Raw genomic sequence first — 20,877 nt, 5'->3', positions numbered from 1 at the left:
TAAAGAAAATCCAGAGGTACTGTTTTTTTAAACAGCCCAGTTTGCACTGTCATCTAATGAGTTAAGGATTTATATTCCTATGATGCTTGCTGCTCTTTTCTTCTACTTATTCTGAAGTCCTGAAGACATATGCTTTCACTTTCTGGGTTTTATACCCACATATACTTCCAGAATACAAGTGGAAAATAGAACAATGCCTCCTTAATCCAGATTACCTATGAAGCAAGCATAGCAAGTAAAGTATAGGAAGAGTGGCCATAACTGTTTTAAACTCAAATTATAAAACTGCACCCTTATTCTTAAGGTGAGTATAGTTCCTTACTGAAAATTTATGAATGTATAATGTTATAATATTATGAACAAAAAGTGACTTGAGAATTGATCTGTTTTATCTCATTTAGGAATAAATAGGTTTAAAGAGGTACTTCTTTTTGAAAATGGCCATTTCAATGACTTTTCACCCTGTCATAGTGTCTATCATATTCAGAAAAGGTAATGGAAGAAAGGAAACTAAATACAAAACACGGAAGTAGCAAATTTGGTTTTTATTCAATCACATCTTAAGAATTATAATTATGTTTAGCACTAAAAGGTCCTAATAAGCTTATTAAAACAATGGTAATGATGCAAATCTTAAGAAAAACAGTTTCAAAATGCTGACACATGACTACTGCTCAGGAGACTGACGAAGGAAGATCACAAGTTCTCAGCTAGCCTCAGGAACTTAGTGAGACCATGTCTCGAAATAAAAATTTTAAAAAGGGCTGGGGATGTAGCTCAGTGGTAAAGTCCTCCTGAGTTTAATCCCCAGAATTTTTCCCCTGAAAAATGCTGATGCTATATCCTAATTTCAGCAATAAAATATCCCCCTTCACTGATGCTTGGTACTATAAAGTACAGAAAGTGTCCTAAGTATCAGTATTTCTAAGGATCTGAAGTAGATACACCAGAGGAAATGAAAATAGGAGATGCTCACATATATCGTGTGAAACTAGAGCTTTGGCATTTGGCAATACAAAGAGAGCATGAGGCAATGAGGAAAGTAGCCTTGCTCCTTAACACAGGATGGCTCTGTAGGTCTGGGCTCCCATGAGAGCAAGTGGTAACTAAGTGAAGCACCCTCTCACCCTTTCAAAAGAATTCTTAACTTCCACTCACATTGAATGAGAATTCCAGAAAGGGCCTGCTTGAACTTCTCCTTTGCTTCTTCCATATCTTTCTCATGGGCAGCTTTCTCGTTCACCAGGCGGCGGACGTGGCTGTTGGCTGACTGGATCATGGAATAGAAGTTGTTGGCACTGCGGCGGTTCACCTCTCCCCGCTCTATCCAGGTGAGCAAGGTCTGCACAGCTTCTGAGAATTTGGAATCATCTGGAAAAATGAGTTTTATTTTAGAACTACCAAATGCAACCAAATATCTGTCAAAATATTTTCTCATCATGCTGGCAAGGAGGTCGTCATGGCTTTTGGGCAGTATGGTTTAGGAAATTGCTGAATATGAGGAGCCATGCATACACACATGTGCACTGCATACAAATGGCACGCAGAAGTAATAATAGCCTGTTAGATTGACTATAGTTTATTTCAGAAGCATAATCGTTGTTGTTTTCTTAACAAAATTTTTCCACACTGGGGGTGTAGCTCAGTGACAAAGTGAAAGCATACTTGAGGCCCTGGGTTTGATCCCTAGCATCACAAAAACAAAACATTTTTCTGCACCAATATATTGTGAATTTCTTAACCTTTCAGATAGTGTGTGTGTGTGTGTGTGTGTGTGTGTGTGTGTGTGTGTGTGTGTCTGCATGCTTGCATTAGAGAGGAGGGGAATGAGAATGAGTGATGAGTTAGCAGTGAGGCATCTTCAGAATTCTACAATGCTGTGTTTTAACAAGGAAAAATAAACTTGAGTCCTAAGTTTAACTTGATTTTCACATTAACTTTGCCCAGGATCCATGGAATTACAGTGTTGGAAGAGCCTTAGGAAAGAGTTAAGGGGGTAATTCTTTAGGTATAAACACATCTTTGACCTTTTATAACATCACTCCTGCATGCAATCCATAGCTCTAGGCCTTCCACTCAGTCCTAGTCACAATGTATTTTGATGCAGTTCATGTTATTTCTGAAGTTCTTCACATCCTTTTTCTCTTGCTGGAGAAATCCTTCTAGGACATGTCTGCAGCTAGTTAGGAGTTATTCTCTGATGTTAAGATATTAGCACACTCCTCCAAAGCTTCTGGTTCAGTTCCCTGAAAGCCACTTATGCATTCTGCTGTTACAGACTCCTGAGAGGGAAAGTACATTAGCATCCCACTGAAGCCCATTCTAGGGCTTCACATCCCTCTCTGACCAGAAATCCTTCTGTTAAGTATCTCTCACTGCAATTTGAACTTCTTGCCTCTTGCTCTTTTTTTCACTGCAGACATATAATAGGAGGTGAGCCTTCCCTTTATAGCAGCTTTTCATTTCATTACTTGGATACAGTCTTAATGTTGATGCTCAATTTTTTGTTTCTCTTGAGGGCCACACTACCAGAAAATTCTTTTTTTTTTTGTATGTTTATTTTTCGCTGAAACTGACTTGTTTGGTATCATGCGAATAGGCAAGTCTTGGAGGTGGCATCTTATCAATGTCTTTAGCCTTTTCAGTTTTTTAAAATGTACCATTATTTCTGTGTTCCTATTCTAGACTCTATATTTTCTACTTTTCCTTTGCAAGAAGTTGAAATCAACCCAAAGAGAACTGTTTGACTTTTAAAAGTGTGAGTCCCTTAGATTATGCCATGTAAACAAGTTTGGTGAGTGAGACCAATTTGGAGAGCAGAATTAGGAGGATCTTGCTGAGCTGAGAGCACAAGAAAGAAAGCAAACTCATACTATTAGAGCTGGGTCGGAGTCACCGATAAGATCATTGGGACACCAGCATTCGTTCAATAAAATCAACTATACTCAGAAAATGAGACTGATTTAAGCTACTAAGGTAAGAGAGCAGGCAAGGTAATTAATGTTAAATTAGCAAAATGGCTTTGAGAATCAAGCAAGAGGAACACGAATCAAAACTAAAGGAAAAACAATCTGACTTAGCAATGTCTAGAAGTCTCCTTAGTCTCTGTGTGAAATAAATTGGCTTTTTTAAGCGGTTAAGAAAGTCATCCTTTAGTCATTTGTGGCTAAGTCTTTGAGTAATCTAAGAAAAATGTACACTGTGACTACTTTCTGGGCCTTCACTTTTTCATCTTTAAAATAAGGATTTTTACCAGGGTCTTTCAGGGTCATATCAAACTCTGTCATGCTGATTCACTCATTTGATTTAGAATTCAAACCTTGTATCTACTATAAAAGAAGGCATGTACAGGTTCCCAGTGATGAATCACACCTAATTTCCTCTGATGTGGAAAGTGGGAAAACCCTATTTCTTCTTAGTCATCTAATGCCTACAGGGAAAAATACCATCCCTGGAGACAATGAAGTAGCAGAGACATAGGTGGCATGGACAAATTTCCTGAATCTTGAATTACTAGGTACAGCTCTCTATCAGCAAGGCTCCAACACAAGAAATACTCAGAATCCATGACTGGGATATTCAAAGGGTAACCACCAACAATACAATGATATTTAGTACATTTCCCTAAAGAAAAGAGTTCCTTTAATCATGAAACTTGAATGCCTCTATACCTTTTAGTTTTTCAGCAACAATGCTGCATTCATGATCTGAATAGTGGACCACTGGGGGTGGGGATGGAGGGCGCAGTCTTTCTTCTTCCATCCGTCTCCGGTGGCGCTCCTCTCTGGCCAGCATGCGCTGTTTACACTCCCACTCATACAGGTCATCTCGAGCCTGTGCAAAATCAACATGCAGCCGGCCTGTGTCCTTTTTGTCAGTACTAGAGCCCAGGCGAATTCGGTAACCTAAGTTTGAGTGGGAAGGAGAGAGAACAGCAGCCTAGTAAGAACAAGTTCAGTGTTTCAGTTGTGGTTAGAGCACTTCCAAGTGATCACAAAATCCCCAATTCCCTACATATGCTACCAAAGTGAATCATCAAAAGACAGATTTTAATCTCATCTCCAATAACTGCTTACTATTCTGTTGGGTTAGTGTTGTTTTCAGGAGTTCCATTCTTTCATCTGCCACTTACCTCTGGAGAATAGTGGCTCTGTGGGTAATGGCATGTGGAATAAGCCTTATATGGCACCAAGGGCTGGGAAGAATGGAAATAGTGGCCCCAAACTATGGTGTCTTTGGATAATTTCAAGAGTGTCAGTAAAACCACCACACAGAAATTTGGTAAAATTTAAATATATTAATTGGCATTTTAATCTCTAAAAATTAGTTCCTAGATTCATTAGGCGATACTTGTCTTTTTTTTCTGGGAGAAAAATTAGATATGATGGGGAGTGGTATATAACCCAGGTGACACATAATTTGTGATACTCAAATAAATTTGGTGCATTTGTAATAGGGGTAAAAACCAGCATCAAGCTCCCTACCTCAAATTCTGTGCCACCCAAGTCAAGTCTCTTAACAAAAAGTGAAGAAAAATGTTAAGTAGAGGTATATATTTATAAATACATTTATTTCATTTCATTCTCAGCACAGATTTACTGGGTAAACATTTTACCAAAGAGAAAACTGAGCATCCTAGAGGTTAAACAGCTTACCCTTGACCAAACAACTAGCAAATGGAAGAGCAAAAATTTGAATCCAGGACTACAGACACCAAGTCTATTGGGCTTTCCTCTATTCTTGAGAATAATGCACACCATAGATTTTTGTTCCTTGATAAGATAGAGTAGTATGGACTGGATATGTTCTTCTCTTTAAATAACTAAAAATATGGACAAAATGTATGAAACAATGTTTTTTAAGACACTGGACATCAGAAAATGAAGACAGTGATCACTGAAAGACAAGAACCAAATGAAGTAATCCCTATGATTGCTCCAGTTTATTCTTTGGAGAGGGTTTGGAGGCTTTAGTACAGGGAGGGGAACTCAGGAAGAGCATGATGTTCTTACAAAGGTTAGAAGGATGAACTGGGATTCCAGGGAGACTATGACAAATAGAGTTCAGAAGGCAGAGTGGCAGAAGGAAGAAATCTGTACAAAGCATTTTGGAGATCTGCAGAAGGTCCTCCCTGATTATTTAGCTGAGTATTAATGTCATCCATAAGAATAAGTGGAAACCACCTGAATCTTAAAGGTAACAATCTCTGGAGCTCACACAGGGCTATTTGAGAAGAAAAACTCATACTTCACTGAGTAACATGAAGTCAGAAGGGTTTTGTCTCTACAGTGGTAAAAAAATTAGCACTAGACTAAACTACTTTGATCCTGCTGAACAATGCTTAAAAAGCAAGACCCAAAAGGACAAAAATGTTCCCTCATCTCAGAACAAATCTCAAGGGTTTTTATAGGAATAAAATTATCTGTTGCCAGGTAAGGTAAAATCCACAATGCATGGTATCTAATAAAAATTATCCAATGTGCAAATAAGCAGGAAAATATTGCCCATAATTAAGATAAAAAAATTAGCCAACTGGGTTGGGGATGTAGCTCAGTGGTAGAGTGCTTGCCTGGCATGTGTGGTGCACTTGGTTCAATTCTCAGCACCACATATAAATAAGTAAAATAAAGGTCCATTGACAACTAAAAAATATTTTTAAAAAATTAGCCAACTGAAACAGAACCAGCAGTGATACAGATAATGTAACTAATAGCTAAGGATATAAAAACAACTATCAAATTTGGATTTCACATGTTCAAGCAGCTAGAGAAAATATTGAACATATTAAGTAGAAACACAAAAGATATAAAAAAGAGCCAAACTTCTAGAGATTCAAAATACAATGTCTAAGTTGGAAAAAAATCACTGAATAGGACTAATGGCAAATTAGACATTGCAAAAGAAAAAAACTTAAACACATAATAATACAAACTATCCAAAATGAAATACAGAGAGAAAAATACTGTGAAAAAGTAAATAGAATACCAGTGAGCTGTAAGATAACTTTAAAGGGCCAATTATATGCCTAATGCAGCCCTGATAGAGAAGATAGAGAGAAAGGAAAAGAAACAATATTTGAAGAAATAAAGGGAGGAAATTTTCCAATTTTGATGACAACTTACAGATTGAACAAATTCAATGGACTCCAAGTAGAAGAAACATGAAGAAAAGTACACCAATGTACATCATAACTGAATTGCTCAACAAATATTTTTAAAGCAACCATAGATAAAATATACATTATGTGCAGAGAAATAAACATAAGGACAGCATCGTATTTATTGTTAGAAACAATGCAAGCAAGAAGCTAGTGGAACAACATCTGAGAGAGGGGTGGGAAAAACCTGTCAACCGAGAAATCTATGTGCAAAAAAAAATCTTTCAAAAAGAAAGCGAAATAATTTTTTTCGAAACACACAAATGCTGACAGAGTTCATCAGGAGCAGACCTGTACTACAAAAAACTGTTAAAGGAAATTCAAGCGTAGAGAAAATGATACCAAATGGAAATATGGATCTATACAAAGGAAGGAAGAGCATACATAATGTATGATTCCATTTATATGAATTTCTAGAAAATGCATACTAATCTGATAGGGAACAGATAAGTGGTTGCCTGAGAAGGCAGTAGGGAGGGTAGGAGGAAGAGATTACAAAAAGGACATGAAGGAAGCTTTTGGGGATGGCAGGCAGGCATATTTATTTTATGACTGTTGGTGATAGTTTAACAGCTGTATATACATATATTAAATATCATACAATTATATTTTTGAACTATGTGAAGGTCATTATATGTCAGTTATTATACCTCAATATAGTTGTTTTAAAGAATGATGCCCAGGAACACTAAAATGGTCATACATTCACTTGATAAAGAAGAAAAATCACATTTCATAAGCAAACTTTTCTAGGCCCCTCTGCAGTTTGTAATGTACCCTTACACCTATGTATCTTACTTGATCATCCAAGTCATCAAAAACACAGGGCTACAAATGATTACCTTGCCAATTCACCCAGGATTGTGGAAAGAATCAAAAGAGAGGATGAAATCAAAGTTCTATATAAACCATATTAAGATGCTATGATGCTATGGGTGGGTACAGCTCCCAAAGGTGCTTAAATCTAGTAATAAAGATCCTTTCTTCATTCCTTTCTATGTTTTCTGGTCTCTTTTCTAAGAAATTTTTATTTGCTTGTTTGTTTTAATCACTTTGTTTTATAAGGCAAGATAGCATACATCCCTTTCAGGAGATTTCTAGCATTTTTGAACTTCCAGGGAGTAGGTTCAAATTTAAAGGGAAAAAATAATTATTTTCACAACACTGACTGCTATTCCTTTCCTTTGGCAACCCTGAAAATGTTTCTAGGTGATGGTTGTTAACAGAGCTGATTTCAGTGATGTTTAGATGGTTCCTCCTGTGCAGTATGTTGCCTTTAATGCATGACTACTCAGCGCTTTTTGAGATATTTACGTTCTTATTAAAATAGTCTACTGTGGAATGCTCTGTTATGTTGCTGTCTGCTATCTAATAGCAGCCAGATTAGATTCCTGTTATGGTTTGGATATGGTTTGGTTAGCTTCCATAGCACTTAAAGCAACTGCATCAAGAGTATGCTACATCTACCTCCTTCTCTCCTCCCCCATGTATCTAGCCTACTTTTTCAAATGCCCTCCACCTCTTCCCTGACCTATTACAACTAACTTCTCCTCTCCTCTTTACTATTCTCTTCTCTAACCTATTTATACATAGAGCTGTCAGATTAATCTTTCAGAAGCAATCATTTCCCATGTTCAAAAATTTCTTCAACCATTTCCTATTACATGAGGAGTAAAGGCCCAACTGTTAAACCTTTCAAAGTGGGTAACAACTGATGTTTTCCCTCCTCTTCTTTTTTTTTATTGTAAACAAATGGGATACATGTTTTCTCTGTTTGTACATGGCGTAAAGGCATACCATTTGTGTAATCATAAATTTACATAGGGTAATGTTGTTTGATTCATTCTGTTTTCTCCTTCCTCCCACCCCTCCCACCCCTCTTTTCCCTCTATACAGTCCTTCCTTCCTTCATTCTTGCCCCCCCTCCCTAACCCTAACTCTAACCCTAACACTAACCCCTCCCTCCCCCCATTATGTGTCGTTATCATCTACTTATTAGCGATATCATTCATCCTTTGGTTTTTTGAGATTGGCTTATCTCACTTAGCATGATATTCTCCAGTTTCATCCATTTGCCTGCAAATGCCATAATTTTATCATTCTTTATGGCTGAATAATATTCCATTGTGTATATATATATATATACATATATATATATATATATATATATCACAGTTCTTTATCCATTCATCAATTGAAGGACATCTAGGTTGGTTCCACAATCTGGCTATTGTGAATTGAGCAGCTATGAACATTGATGTGGCTGTATCTCTGTAGTATGCTGATTTTAAGTCCTTTGGGTATAGGCCAAGTAATCAACAAACATATGGAAAAATGTTCAACATCTCTAGTAATAAGAGAAATGCAAATCAAAACCACCCTAAGATTCCCTCCTCTTCTTATGTCTACTAAGCACACAAAACACCACCAACTGTTTTCTGAATGTTTGCCATAGCTTTCCACCTTTGGAACTTTGCTCATGCTGTTTCTTCCATATTTCACTATCCACAAACAAATGTTTTCTCTTTGTCAAAGACTTGGTGCAAATGAGACCTTTCTTGATAACCTCAGTTAGGAATCAGAAATATTCACATTTTCTCTCTCTTCCTCACCCTCCCTCTTTCCACAATGGTATTCATAGCTGTCAATTATTATTATCAGTAGTAGTAGTGATGTGTCTTATCAGTGTTGGAACAATGTCTAGTGCTGAATAAATGTTTCTTTAATGAATGAATATACGGCTATACACTAACCTTAAGTTCATTAAGGGGAAGCATTAGGTTTTACTCATTTTCTATTTTGCACAACATCTAGCATAATACTTTATACAAAGTAGATGTTCAGTAAGCATCTGTTACATGAATGAAGATGTCGTCATAAAAAATGTCTAGTACTTGAACTCAATTCTTCCAAAACATTACTCTTAGGCACAGAAGAAATAGTTAATTGTTTTATGCCCTTTCCAATTACCCTGTCTTCTTCCTTCTAGCAAATTTGACCACTGCCCCATAAAGAACAATATCAATTCAAAATAAGGAAAAGATCAACCATAAAATTGTATCTTCAAACTAACCCAAAAGGCAAGGGGCTTCACTTTAAAATACTTTACAGAAATCATTCCTATTAGAATTTCTTTCCTCAATTGCCCCAGATCTGAATTTTTATCATGAACAGAAGACTTTATGGAAAGCAGTTCTTACTAACTCCACTCCAGCTGTACTACATGAGCCACTATCACTTTGGGATTAGACTAATGATAGTTAAACTATGTCCTAATTACTTCCTGTTATGGTTTGGATATGAGGGATCTCCTAAAAGCTCCGTGTTAATGCGAGAATGTTCAGAGGTAAAATGATTGGACTGTGAGAGCTGTAACCTCACCAGTCTATCCTAATTTGAATGGATTAGCTGGGTAGTAACTGTAACAAGGTAGGATGTGGCTATAGGAAGTGGAATACTGGGGATGTATCCTGGAAGGGTTCATTTTCCCTGTGTCCTCTTCTTCCCCTTTCTCTGCTTCCTGGCTGCCATGAATGGAGCATTGCTCCTCTGTTATGCTCTTAAAAGATGTGCTGCCTCACTGAGGGCCTAGAGCAATGGACTCACCCATCTATGAACTGAGATCTATAAAACCAAAAGCCCCAAATAAATTTTCCTCCTCTAAGTTGTTCTTGCTGGGTATTCTAGGCACAGCAACACAAAGCTGACTAAAACATTACCTTCTCTCAAACCCCTCAGTCCATCTTCTACTTAGCAGTAATATTTCTAGAATGTAAATCAGCTCACATCACTTTATTTCTTAAAAGCCTCCACGGACTCCAGAATAAAACTCGTTACCATAGTTTACAAGGTCCATGCTAAACTTCTATCCTCTGGTTGAACATGCCAAGTCCATTTTCATCTCAGGGACTGTGGTTGGCTGTTCCTTACTTTGGAGTGCTCTGTTGGGAGGGACAAATGAATCATTGCTTTGAACTCCATAGCCCTGGACAGCTTGACTGCCACATCTGGGAATCTTTCCCAGTGTTTAGGTGTGTAGAAAGACACGCCCATTGGCAGGCAGCCACTGTTAATGGGGCAGATTCTATGCCTGGCAAGGAATTTATGGGTTCCATAGCTTTGAATTTAAATGCCTGCTATCCTGGGGTGAAAGAGATACCAGTAATGCCTAACTAGCCTTGTGGCACCAGCGCCCTGGAGGAGGAAGAATTATCATGCAAGTAAGTCTTCAACAAGGCCAATTCCCTGTAGCCTCTTGCTTCTTGTTTACCTTGAAGAACCCTTCCTCACAATAAATTCCTTCGGTGTGTTTCATATAAATAAAGCAATTGTGGACTTTTTCCTTTAGTTAGGATCAGACCCACTTTGAAAAAATATACTTCTTGTCTTTTGTGTTTATTTCTTAATATTACTTTTCTAGCTTTTTATTTCCAGCTGGCCCACACCTCCAATAGTTACCTATTCCCTCCCCACATAGGTCAAGGCTGAGAGTACTCCTCTCTGAGATGTTCACTAGGCAATCTCCTTTCACATTGTTCAGGTTTCAGTTCAAATGTTAGGGAAAAATTTATTTCCTAATAACCCTAGGTAAAATAATCATTTTTCTTTTTCAGGGCATTTATAAGTACCTGATATTAATATATTTATTTGTTCATATATAATATCTTTCCATTGCCAGAATGTAACATCCCTGATGGCAAAAAAATCTGTCACAATCTTTGCTATATTCCAAAGATATAGCAAAATATTTATGGCCTATTAGGCAATAAATATTTAATAACTAACTTCCTGTGATGGCTCAAATGTCTCCCAAAAGTTCATATGTTGGAAATGTAATCTCCAAATTAATATGTTAATGGTGTTTGAAAGTGGGGCCTGTGGGGAGTAATTAGGACTAGATGAGATCATAAGGGTGGGGTCCCCATGATGGCATTAGTGCCTTCATAAGAAGGGGAAGAGAGTCCCAGGCTAGCATACTTGTTCTGTCTCACAATGTGATGCCCTCTGTCATGTTATGATGCAGTGAGAAGGTCCTCATCAGTGAGCAGATGCCAATGCCATGCTCTTGGTCTTCCTAGCCTCAAGAAACACAAGTCAAATAAACTTCTATTCTTCATAAACTACCCAGTCTCGGGTTTTTTGTTCTCATGACAGAAAATGGACTAAGACATTTCTATAACCATTTTTGAGCATTTATTATAGTGCTAGGCTATACACTAGTCACTGGGATTCAATGTTAAATCAGACACAGTTTTCACCTTTAAGGAGTTCACACTTTGGTCAGGGAGATGAATGTGGAAAGAGTGAGTTCTATCATTGGTATTATAGGTGTCATGTTAGGAGGAAGCACCAGGTACTATGGAAGCACTCAGGAAGGAGTGCCTAAATCATCTTGGTGCAGAAGGGACAGATGAGTCAGAGATAGCTTTCAAGAAAGGTTGTGCTCCAGTTGCAGCATTAGGATATGAAGATGTATGTGGAGAGTGAGGGTGGAAAAGGTAATTCTAGTCAGAGGAAAAGGCATAAAATACCATGGCACATTCTGGGAGCTAGAATTTATTTAGTGTGGTTGGGACACGGTGTGTGCAGGAAAACTTGGGAGTTGATGCTGAGAGGTGGAACATATAATCAAGGCCTTTAGATGCCACATGTAATGAGTCTGGAGTTATCTGACAGACAACCGGGGGCTACTAAGGAGCATTTAAGGGGGAAGGTGGGAAGTAACATGCATTTTCCATTTCTGAAGTCTAAAGTGGGTAACATCAGGACTGTATTTTAGCTGCTACAGATGCAAATTGATCCCCAATTTCTGCATTGTGCTTAGTAGGAACAATCTTCACATCTATACACCTACCAGATAGATAAAGGGCTTTGTCCACCATGTATTCCTCAGCAAAGCGAATGTGACAGAAGTTCTTTTTGCTCTTCCGGATAGCAATGATCTCTCCACACTGTTCAAACACTTCCACAATGATCTGCTCTGTCCCATTTTCAGGCAGGCCACCCACAAATACTGTTTTGCATCCTGGTGGTCTTTCTCGGGTTGCAGGAGGTGGGAGATCTAAGTGTAAGGGCAAAAGAATTTGAAATTAAAATGTTTGCCTGGGATAGACCTCTTAAAAATTTAACATTTCTCACAGATAGCCCTACTGTCCCCAACAAAGTTTTGCCTAGGAGTACCAGAAGTATGTGGTCTCCAAATGCTCATTTCCGCCCCACAGAAAATTGACTGCATGACCCTGAAAATAATTTTATTCAATGATTCTGTGACCATGACGTCTAGAGGATAAATACTCAGATCCCATCCAGGATCCGTTCCATCCACAGCTGTTTAGTTTTGTTCATTACTTTTGCTGTGAGAAGCCAGCTATGCCAAATTTTCAGTCATTTTTATTAAGAAAATAGTGGGGGAAATCTCACTCAGTTTCAATTCTTACTTTCAGAAGTTCTCAGAACCAAGGTCTCTGGGAAGGGGTTTAATTTAAAGATTAAAGTTACTATATTCTGTTTACACTTACTGAAAGAACTGTGTTATGATTTGGATATAAGCTGTCCTCCCAAAGCTCTTGTATTAATGCAAGAAGGTGAAATGATTGAAATGTGAGAGTTGTGACCTAGTCAGTCCACTGACTGGGTGGTAACTGTAGGAAGGTGGGTTGTGGCTGGAGGAAGTGGGACATTGGAGGCATGTCCAGGAAGAGTTCATCTTCTCTGTGGCCCTATCCCTTCTCTCTCTGCTTCCTAACTGCTATGATTTCTGCTTCACCTTAGGCCCAAAGTGATGGAATGAGTCGACCACAGACTGAATCTCTGGAACCCTGAGCCAAAACTATTCCTCCTTTGATTTGTTCTTGTCAGGTATTTTGGTCACAGTGATGAGAAGCTGATTATAAACTGTTTCAGGATTGGTTTGACAATGATGAGGTGAATATTTATAAAAGTGTTTGCAACTGTCAGAAGTGTCGTTAAACAAGTCAGTAAAAAGTAAAAGTTATCCCTTTTATATTCTTAGTTTTTATATATTTATCAGTGAGCCTTTCTTCCAATTCTTTGCTGGAGTAGTGAGGTCCAGATTCAATCTTGCAGCATTTAGAGGGAAGTATGAAAGACAGCAGAGAGAGAGTAAGCTCATGTGGGAAATCATTAACCAAAGTGAGATAAATTTGGCCATAGAGAGCCATTAAAAACCTACTTAATGAGAAGATTTCCCTCTGCTTAAAAAAACATGTTTCTACTCACTCATACATAAAGCCTCTTGTTTCTGCCAGTTCCTTGTTAGTATTTATATGTATCAAAGCATTTTCTAAGCAAAATTCCACAGTTCATAGTCCAACAAAACAAAGCATGATGGTCATGGTCATGGTTTTTTTTTTTTTTTTTTTTTGGTCATAGGTTTTTCTGATGTTGGTTTTGTATCTGATCTGCAAGGATTTATTTTGTGTAATCCATTCTTTCCATTCAACCCTTAACAACAATTCTGCCAGTTCAAGATTTGGAGAGCTCGACAACCAGCGATTTAGAGCTTATATGCAAAAATAAATGAGTCTTGCTCATAGATTAAGTCAAGACCCCCACCTGACTCTTATCCAAGTTAGTAAGCAGTTGATTTGGGAGCTTCTTTGGGTATCAGCATCTCTAGCTTTTTCAGTTTGTTATGGCTCTCTGTTCTACTTGTGGTTAAGAATATTGAGTTTCTACTGATGTCCTCTTTCTCTCTACAAAGGGCATAATGAAATTTAGGGAACTTATAAACTGTTAATTTTAAAAATATATATAATTTCAAGAGCTCATTTTGCTGTTGTTGTTTTTCTATCTGAAAGGTTTGGAGGGAATGAGAAAATTAGTGAGCAGGAATCTGAAATGACTTAGTATGGTCACTATGTGAGACTGTGCTTTTAGTCAAAAGGGGGACAATGAGGACCAGAATTGTTTGAGACTTATGCTTTCAAATTTTAAAGTGTTGGAAAGAATTCTAGCCACCATGGTTCTGGTTATTGTTAGCTCAAGCAGCACAACAGAATCTACTTGGGAGTTAAACAATGCCTGGTCTCACCCCAATGAGTATGAATTGATTAGTCCAGGGTACAGAGTATGCATTAGGATTATTTTGTTGTTGTTTTTTAGTTTTTGAGTATCTCAGGCAATTCTATTCTGTAACTGGGGTTGAAAAATACTGACATAGTCTAAATTTCTAATATTACAGAGAAAAACCTTGGCTGAACCAAGTTATATTTCATTTAAGGGCACCACATTAGATAGAAAGTGAAAGACCATGAACTTAGAGCAGGTAAACTCACCATCTGTATTTCCAGAAAATTACACAGCCTCTGAAAAAAGTCTTTTCTTATCTTTAAAATAGGGATATTGTTTTCTACCTCCCAAGAGCTTTTATAGGATAATTGATATTATACTATGTATATTGCATGTGGTACAATGCCTAGTATTTAAGAGTTTCCCAATAAATAGTAGTCATTATGGTGTTATCATTTAGTATTATAAAACCCAGACTTCCTAATTTCCATTCTGGGGCTAAGACCCCACACATGTCTGGAGTGTAGTGGTAGGTAAGACCTGAACTTCCACTCTCCCAGACCCCTTGCTTTACTCAGACCTTGAGAGGAGGTTCAGTTTGAGAAGGAATCATTCATGTGGAGAGAGAAATCTACAGCTATGAAGACACACATGGCTTTGACTATGTAATAAAACCCAGTCACTGCATACATAGGTAAAGAAATTTCAAGAGCATCTGTATAGTTAGATTTGTGTTTTCAAACCAAAGGCTTTAGAATAAAGTCCTATTTTAGAATAAGAACCCTTTTGATGTTTACTCTTAAAGGACTGGATGGTAAAAAAAATCTTTGGTGACGCAAAAATCACCTTTTCATGTTGTTTGAGTTTATTCAAGTCTTCCTTTTGGTCCATTGAGAGACTCTAAGGGAAGTGTGGTTACTGCTGTAGTTGTGTGTAACACTGAAAATGCAAAGGCTCCTTTTCCTGACTACATTTGTGGGTTTAAAATTCTGTGATGAAGTTATAACCCTATTTAGATGCTGTGATTCTTCGGTGGTAACTGCTAAGTAAAGGGGCAATGTCAAGAATGCCAGGGATTTATTTATTTTCCTTGGGTAAATGTAGAAAGTCTCTTTGATAGCATTTGCTGAGATTTAGGTGTATGCCACCAAGCAAGGCAATGGCTGTATTATCTTCCTTAGTGGATAGTACACGTTCCTTAATTAACAGCTCAAAGCACTTTGTTATCTGGACCTGATTTTTCTAATCCCACTGAAATACAGTGATCAGGGCACAGCAATGATAACCCCATTGGAAAGCAAATTCAATCTCCACCCATTCATCACGTTAGGTGCTAAGCTTTGTAGCACCTAAGTCACCACTCAGTATAGAGACCAAGAAAACGTCCATGTAAAAAGATTCAAGATAACGCACAGTATAAAATACTAATCTCTGGTAATGGAAAAAGAGATACTTCCAGCAATTCTAATTACATCCAAGAATCCCCTCTGGGGAGCTGTGCTGGGGCAATCAACATTAGGATCAGAGTCATTGCTGATCTCTGAGAAGTGAGGGAGAGCAGAGTATAGAGGATTTATAAACTACTTGTATCTTACTTTTCAAGGGAGCATCACAGATCACTCAGCTGATTTGCTGGAATTTATATGAGGCAAAGTCTCTGAGTTGATTTTATTAGAAAGCCCAAGATTGAAGGCTCCCAAGACAATCAACAGGGGTCGGATGCATTTTAATGTAATCTAAACTGATTGGCTATAATCTGAAGGCTGGAAAATTGTTATTAAAGCTCAATTTACCCATTTTCTCTAATTCTCTTTATAGAACTCAGCTCTGAGAGCCAAAATGGGATCTGCGTATTTTGATATAGGAAAATGAAAATCAAAACAAAATTATTTTCCTGGCTCCTGGGTGTTTCCCAACATACCTGGAAAAAGATAACAGATGATATTCCATAATTTATTCCCCATTTACTGTTATTTCCAGTAGACTCAAACTGTAACCTCTACTTACAGAAGGTCTAGCAGCTGAAGTGAAAAAATCTTGGCAAAATTGAGTTTTCTATAGAGATGGTGTTGTCCTCCTGTCACACTGCAAAGAATTGCTAATTGGGAACTCAGTATATCTCTGATACCCACCCTATGAAAAATAAAGTGTGTTCCAGAGAGTTTGTTTTTGCTATACCTCCAAATCCTGGGAATCAGAACAATAGGATACTCACTCACCACTTATCTTTATAAGACTAGGCTTGTTCTACTCCTGCTGAATATGACCCATTGAATTTTTAGACCAGGTCTGATTTTACTTAGTTTGGATCAGACAGGTTAAGTTACTCACCAAAATTTTTATGGTTATTCATTGGTGGAGAATTGGGCCTGTGTTACTTTAGAGTTTTAGCACTCACTATCCTGCCTGTTCCAGTGAAGGTACAAAGCTATAAGTACCACCAACCAAATTGCTCCTGCTTTTCCTAATAAACACTGAAGGGTTTTGCCCAGGTACATAGTTATAATAGTGCTATATTTTTAGTGTGTATAATCATAACTTTATAAATGGGTGAAGCCTTGGAGGTATCTAAGCTAATCTAACCCAATAGCCTTGTTTTACAGATGAGGAAAATGAGATCCAAGGAGGTTTTACGACTTATCAAGATCCCACAGCTAATTAGAAGGGAGGAGAACATAATTCTCTTGACTTAAAATCTTGTACCATATTATCATACAATTTTGGTTCATTTGATGAGGATTCACCTAAAAAAGTCCACTACGTAGGGTCTGAATCTCTGAAGAGAGATATAGACTGGAAATACAGATTTAGAAGTCATCATATGTAGTAGTAATTACCACCCTCCTCTTGGTTCGCTTCTATACCTATGACCACTCTTTCTGTCGCCATCTATCATCCATCCACCCATCCCTCCCTCTGTCATTCAAAAAATATAGAGAAATAAAACAATTTAAGGACTAAGATGTACCCACTGGGTTTAGCATCCACTATTTTAATGACAATGCACTAGAGTAATTCACCACAGATTTACTTTCAGTACCATTCATGCAGAAGTGTTCCAGGAGAGTGCATACTTGGAGTTGGGCTGGACGGGAGTGCAAGGAGTAAGAGGTCAGAAGCAGTTGAACCTGAATAAAAGGGTGGGTATGTGGCAAGTAGAAATGATGCGCTGAAGACAGTCACACATGAAACCAAACAGTGAAAGCTTTTTAAGGTCAGGAATGGGACTATGAATCTGTGTGCAATGAGAACCTCATGTAACTAACATTTGGATGAAGGGGAAGGAATTGATGGCAATGATACTTTTTAATAAAGCAACAGACTTAGAAGCAGCCTGAATGGTAAATAAAGAGACTGTAAGAGTCTCTAAACCACAGGACCTTATTGCTAAGAGGAACTTTAGAGTTGGAGGCCACTGAGTGCAAGATACTATACCAGAGACAGGCAGGATTAAGCAGTGTGGTTTATAATGAAGGACTTATAAGGCAGGGATGGTGGAGATAAGGAGTTCAGTCACACCAGCTCCCTGTTCTTGTTTCACCTTCACAAAGATTAGTCTTAGCACTGTTAACAAAAATGGCACTTTTACCATGCTTTCAAGCAAAGAACTAAATGAGGTGCCTCAGTTTAGTTTTTCCCCACACAATTAAACAGAGCCCCCTTTAAAAAAAATTCAGACTCTAAAAAGCAAATAGAATACTAGTCTACTTTAAGCTTTGTCAGGAATGCTATTTTATAATTCAGTTCCAAAGACAGGTTCCTTCCCGAAGCCACTCTTTTACTGGCACTAATTGCCCTGCTAGCATTCTTAGTACAAAGGATGAAGAACTGAAGAATTGAGTTGTGAAGATATGATGTTTCCCTCTCACTCTGTGGCCCTTCTGACTCAGAACTGAGAAGGTATGGCTGCAGGTAGAGAAAGATAAAAAGTGTATTTGAGAGATTCCTGCCTATTTCTTTTACTAAAGACTATGAAGTTAAGTCTCTTTAAGTCATATATTTTGACATGCATTCAAAGACTGCTCAATAATGTGATTTGTGTTATAAAAACAAGGCGCGAGTGCTATTCTTTGGCAATTTAGAAACAGTACATCCTTTAAGTCATCTATTGCACCCAACCAGGGCATTTTAGGTTGTGAGTCATTCTGTTAGCTTAGACTTCACTGAGACAGTGAAAGCTGAGTGCAAGCCATTTGTGTGATACATGAATTATTAAATCAGCAGAATTCTACCTTTTCATGAGCATGAGGTTTTAACACTGGAAATAACTAAATTCATGGCATTTAACACAAGAACGGTATTATCAGGGGTGCAAAGCTTTCTCTAAGCCAAAAGCAACACATTGGAAGAAAAAGAAAACCAGCTTGCACATACGTAGAGGACAGTGGAATGAAGATCAAAAAACAGTATTACTTATCCACGTAGGTACTAAGCAAAAATTCATTTGAACTGGTAAATAAGGCTACAAAGGACATCTCATTCTTCATTCCTTAACTTTCCTTGTGACATACTAGCTCTTCTCCTAATACAGTGTTCTGAGATGCTGGTCTCCTAGGTTTCTTATTGGTCTGGAAGGATGTACCATGTTGACAATCAGTTTCCAAAACCAGAGAGCATTAAGATCATTTTTCACTCACAAAAGTAGCCATGGAGATCCATGCAACCAACCCTGACTGATTCTAAAACCCTCTCAGTTGTAAGTAGATTATTCTAAGTAGAATCTGGGTCCCTATCAGGGCCTGATTCATGATTAACTGATTCCTGTTTAAGGTAGGAGATGAAGTATTTGTCTGAGGTCACACATAAAAGGTTCATATTTATTTTTATAAAGCAATAATTTGATCTGTGGTTTAAACCCCTGAATGAGTCCCTTGACAAACAGTTCTAGTGTTTGCATTATAGCAGCACCACTACAACTATGGACAAAGCATTAAGAGGCTTGAGTCATGTGCAGAAGTAGCTTCTAACCATTTAAAGTACATAAAATCCCAGTGGATCTGGAAAAATAATTAAAGTCAATTATTATTGCTGGTACATTTGAACTGGAACATGGCCACTCTACCATTAGAGATATTTTAAAGTGATTCTAAGAAGAAGCCTATTCTTTGCAGACAAGATAGATTTCTAGATCTGCATGAACTGTATTGACCCAGATGGCTACAGGTAATCTTAGTCCAAACATTCATCTTAGCCCTTCCAATAAGTTGAACTGGGGTGTGACATTGGTCAAATTATATTGTTATATTTTATGCATGTATGAATATGTAAGAACAAATCCCATCATTATATACAACAATAATGCACCAATAAAAAAGTGTAAAAAATAAAATAAGTTGAATTGCACCTCACTGTGCATTGTAGCCCAGAAGATGAATAGTAGTAGTTGGAGTGATATGTGACTAGCCAGTAGCAGTGGAAGATTTTTAGCACCAAGCACATATTCTCATGTGCCTCAGGTAGGTTCAGACCACTCTCAATCTCTGCCACTACCAGCATGCAGGTCAGCTATGAAACACAAAGACTACAAGTGATAGTGTTGAGCAATTTGAGTCATGTGCCTCATTCTCTACAAGCACACTTGAATTTCATACCATATGGCATTAGAAAAATGTTATATCACTTGTACTGCAAGCAGCACACAAAAATCTACCATATAATATCAACCTCGACTAGCAAGAGAAATTTTTCCTGCTTTCTATTTTCTAGGTGAATCTTCTGTATATACATCTATGAAGGCCTTGGGTATTCTTTTGAAACAGAAGAAAGCTTTCTTATGTACCAAAACTGACTTATGTGGGAAAAAAGAATAGTACTTGGGTTGGGAGGGAAGAGCGTGCAGCTTTTGCAGTGTATGATTTCTTTTACTACTGGCATATCTGGAGGAATTGGTGGAGGTACTATTCCCAAACCAGGCATCATCGGAGTTATTGGCGGAATTCCAGTCATCATTCCAAGAGCAGGATCAAAATCTAAAATAGGAGAGGAAAGAAAGAACAATAAGTGACACCAGGCAAGGTCAAGTAGAGGAACAAGCTTACCTCATAAGTTTCAAATCAAAAGTCTTTCTAAGACACAGGCAAAATATTTTTTAAAAACCATATGCTTAGTATTCTCAGTTCTCAAATATTTTATTATATTTGTACATTTTCCTTTCAGGGTAGGGCTGTTGTTTTCTTAAACCAGGGCTGGTTGAAGTCTCTACATCTTATTTTGATACCCAACATCTTTCATAACATGATTGCATCTTATTTACTGATCTTGCTTCTACTAGTTTCCAACACACATACTCGACTCCATCATGGCAAGGATTCTTACTGTCCATTGTATATACTTTCTTCTTAAACTACAGCATGGTACTAAAAGCACACAGTTTTGGGTATCAGACAGACTTGGGTTCTTGCTCTACCATTTTCCTAGCTGCAAAATAGGGGTCATACCTCCTACCTTACAGGGAGTTGTGAGGAATAAATAAAATGACGAATGTAATGTGCTTTAGCACAGTGCATAGCACAAAATAAGAACGATCCTCTCTGCCTTTGTTCATGTTGTTTTGCCTGCCTAGAATCAGTCATGTCTACCAGAATCCCCTCCTCCCTCCCATTCTCCAATGGCTGGCTTAAGTCTCCTTGAAAAGACCTTTACAGATTATTCTGGTTTATTCTCAACCCTGGGTCTAAAAGCTGTTCTAC

At 37.8% G+C, this 20,877-nt stretch overlaps 1 protein-coding gene across 1 annotated transcript in view; it reads right to left on the bottom strand.

Moving 5' to 3' along the window:
- ENOX2 (ecto-NOX disulfide-thiol exchanger 2) overlaps nucleotides 1–20,877 on the bottom strand; it is a 341,467-nt gene that overhangs the window by 60,718 nt on the left and 259,872 nt on the right. The window contains 4 exon segments of the mRNA XM_079122719.1: nucleotides 1,159–1,371; nucleotides 3,672–3,905; nucleotides 12,012–12,218; nucleotides 20,002–20,157. Coding sequence (XP_078978845.1) covers nucleotides 1,159–1,371; nucleotides 3,672–3,905; nucleotides 12,012–12,218; nucleotides 20,002–20,157 — 810 coding nt within the window.

Source organism: Sciurus vulgaris (assembly GCF_902686455.1).
Source record: "Sciurus vulgaris genome assembly, chromosome: X".
Taxonomy (NCBI): Eukaryota; Metazoa; Chordata; class Mammalia; order Rodentia; family Sciuridae; genus Sciurus; species Sciurus vulgaris.
Note: the sequence above shows the minus strand (reverse complement) of the source record. Positions and strands in the feature narration are given on the sequence as shown.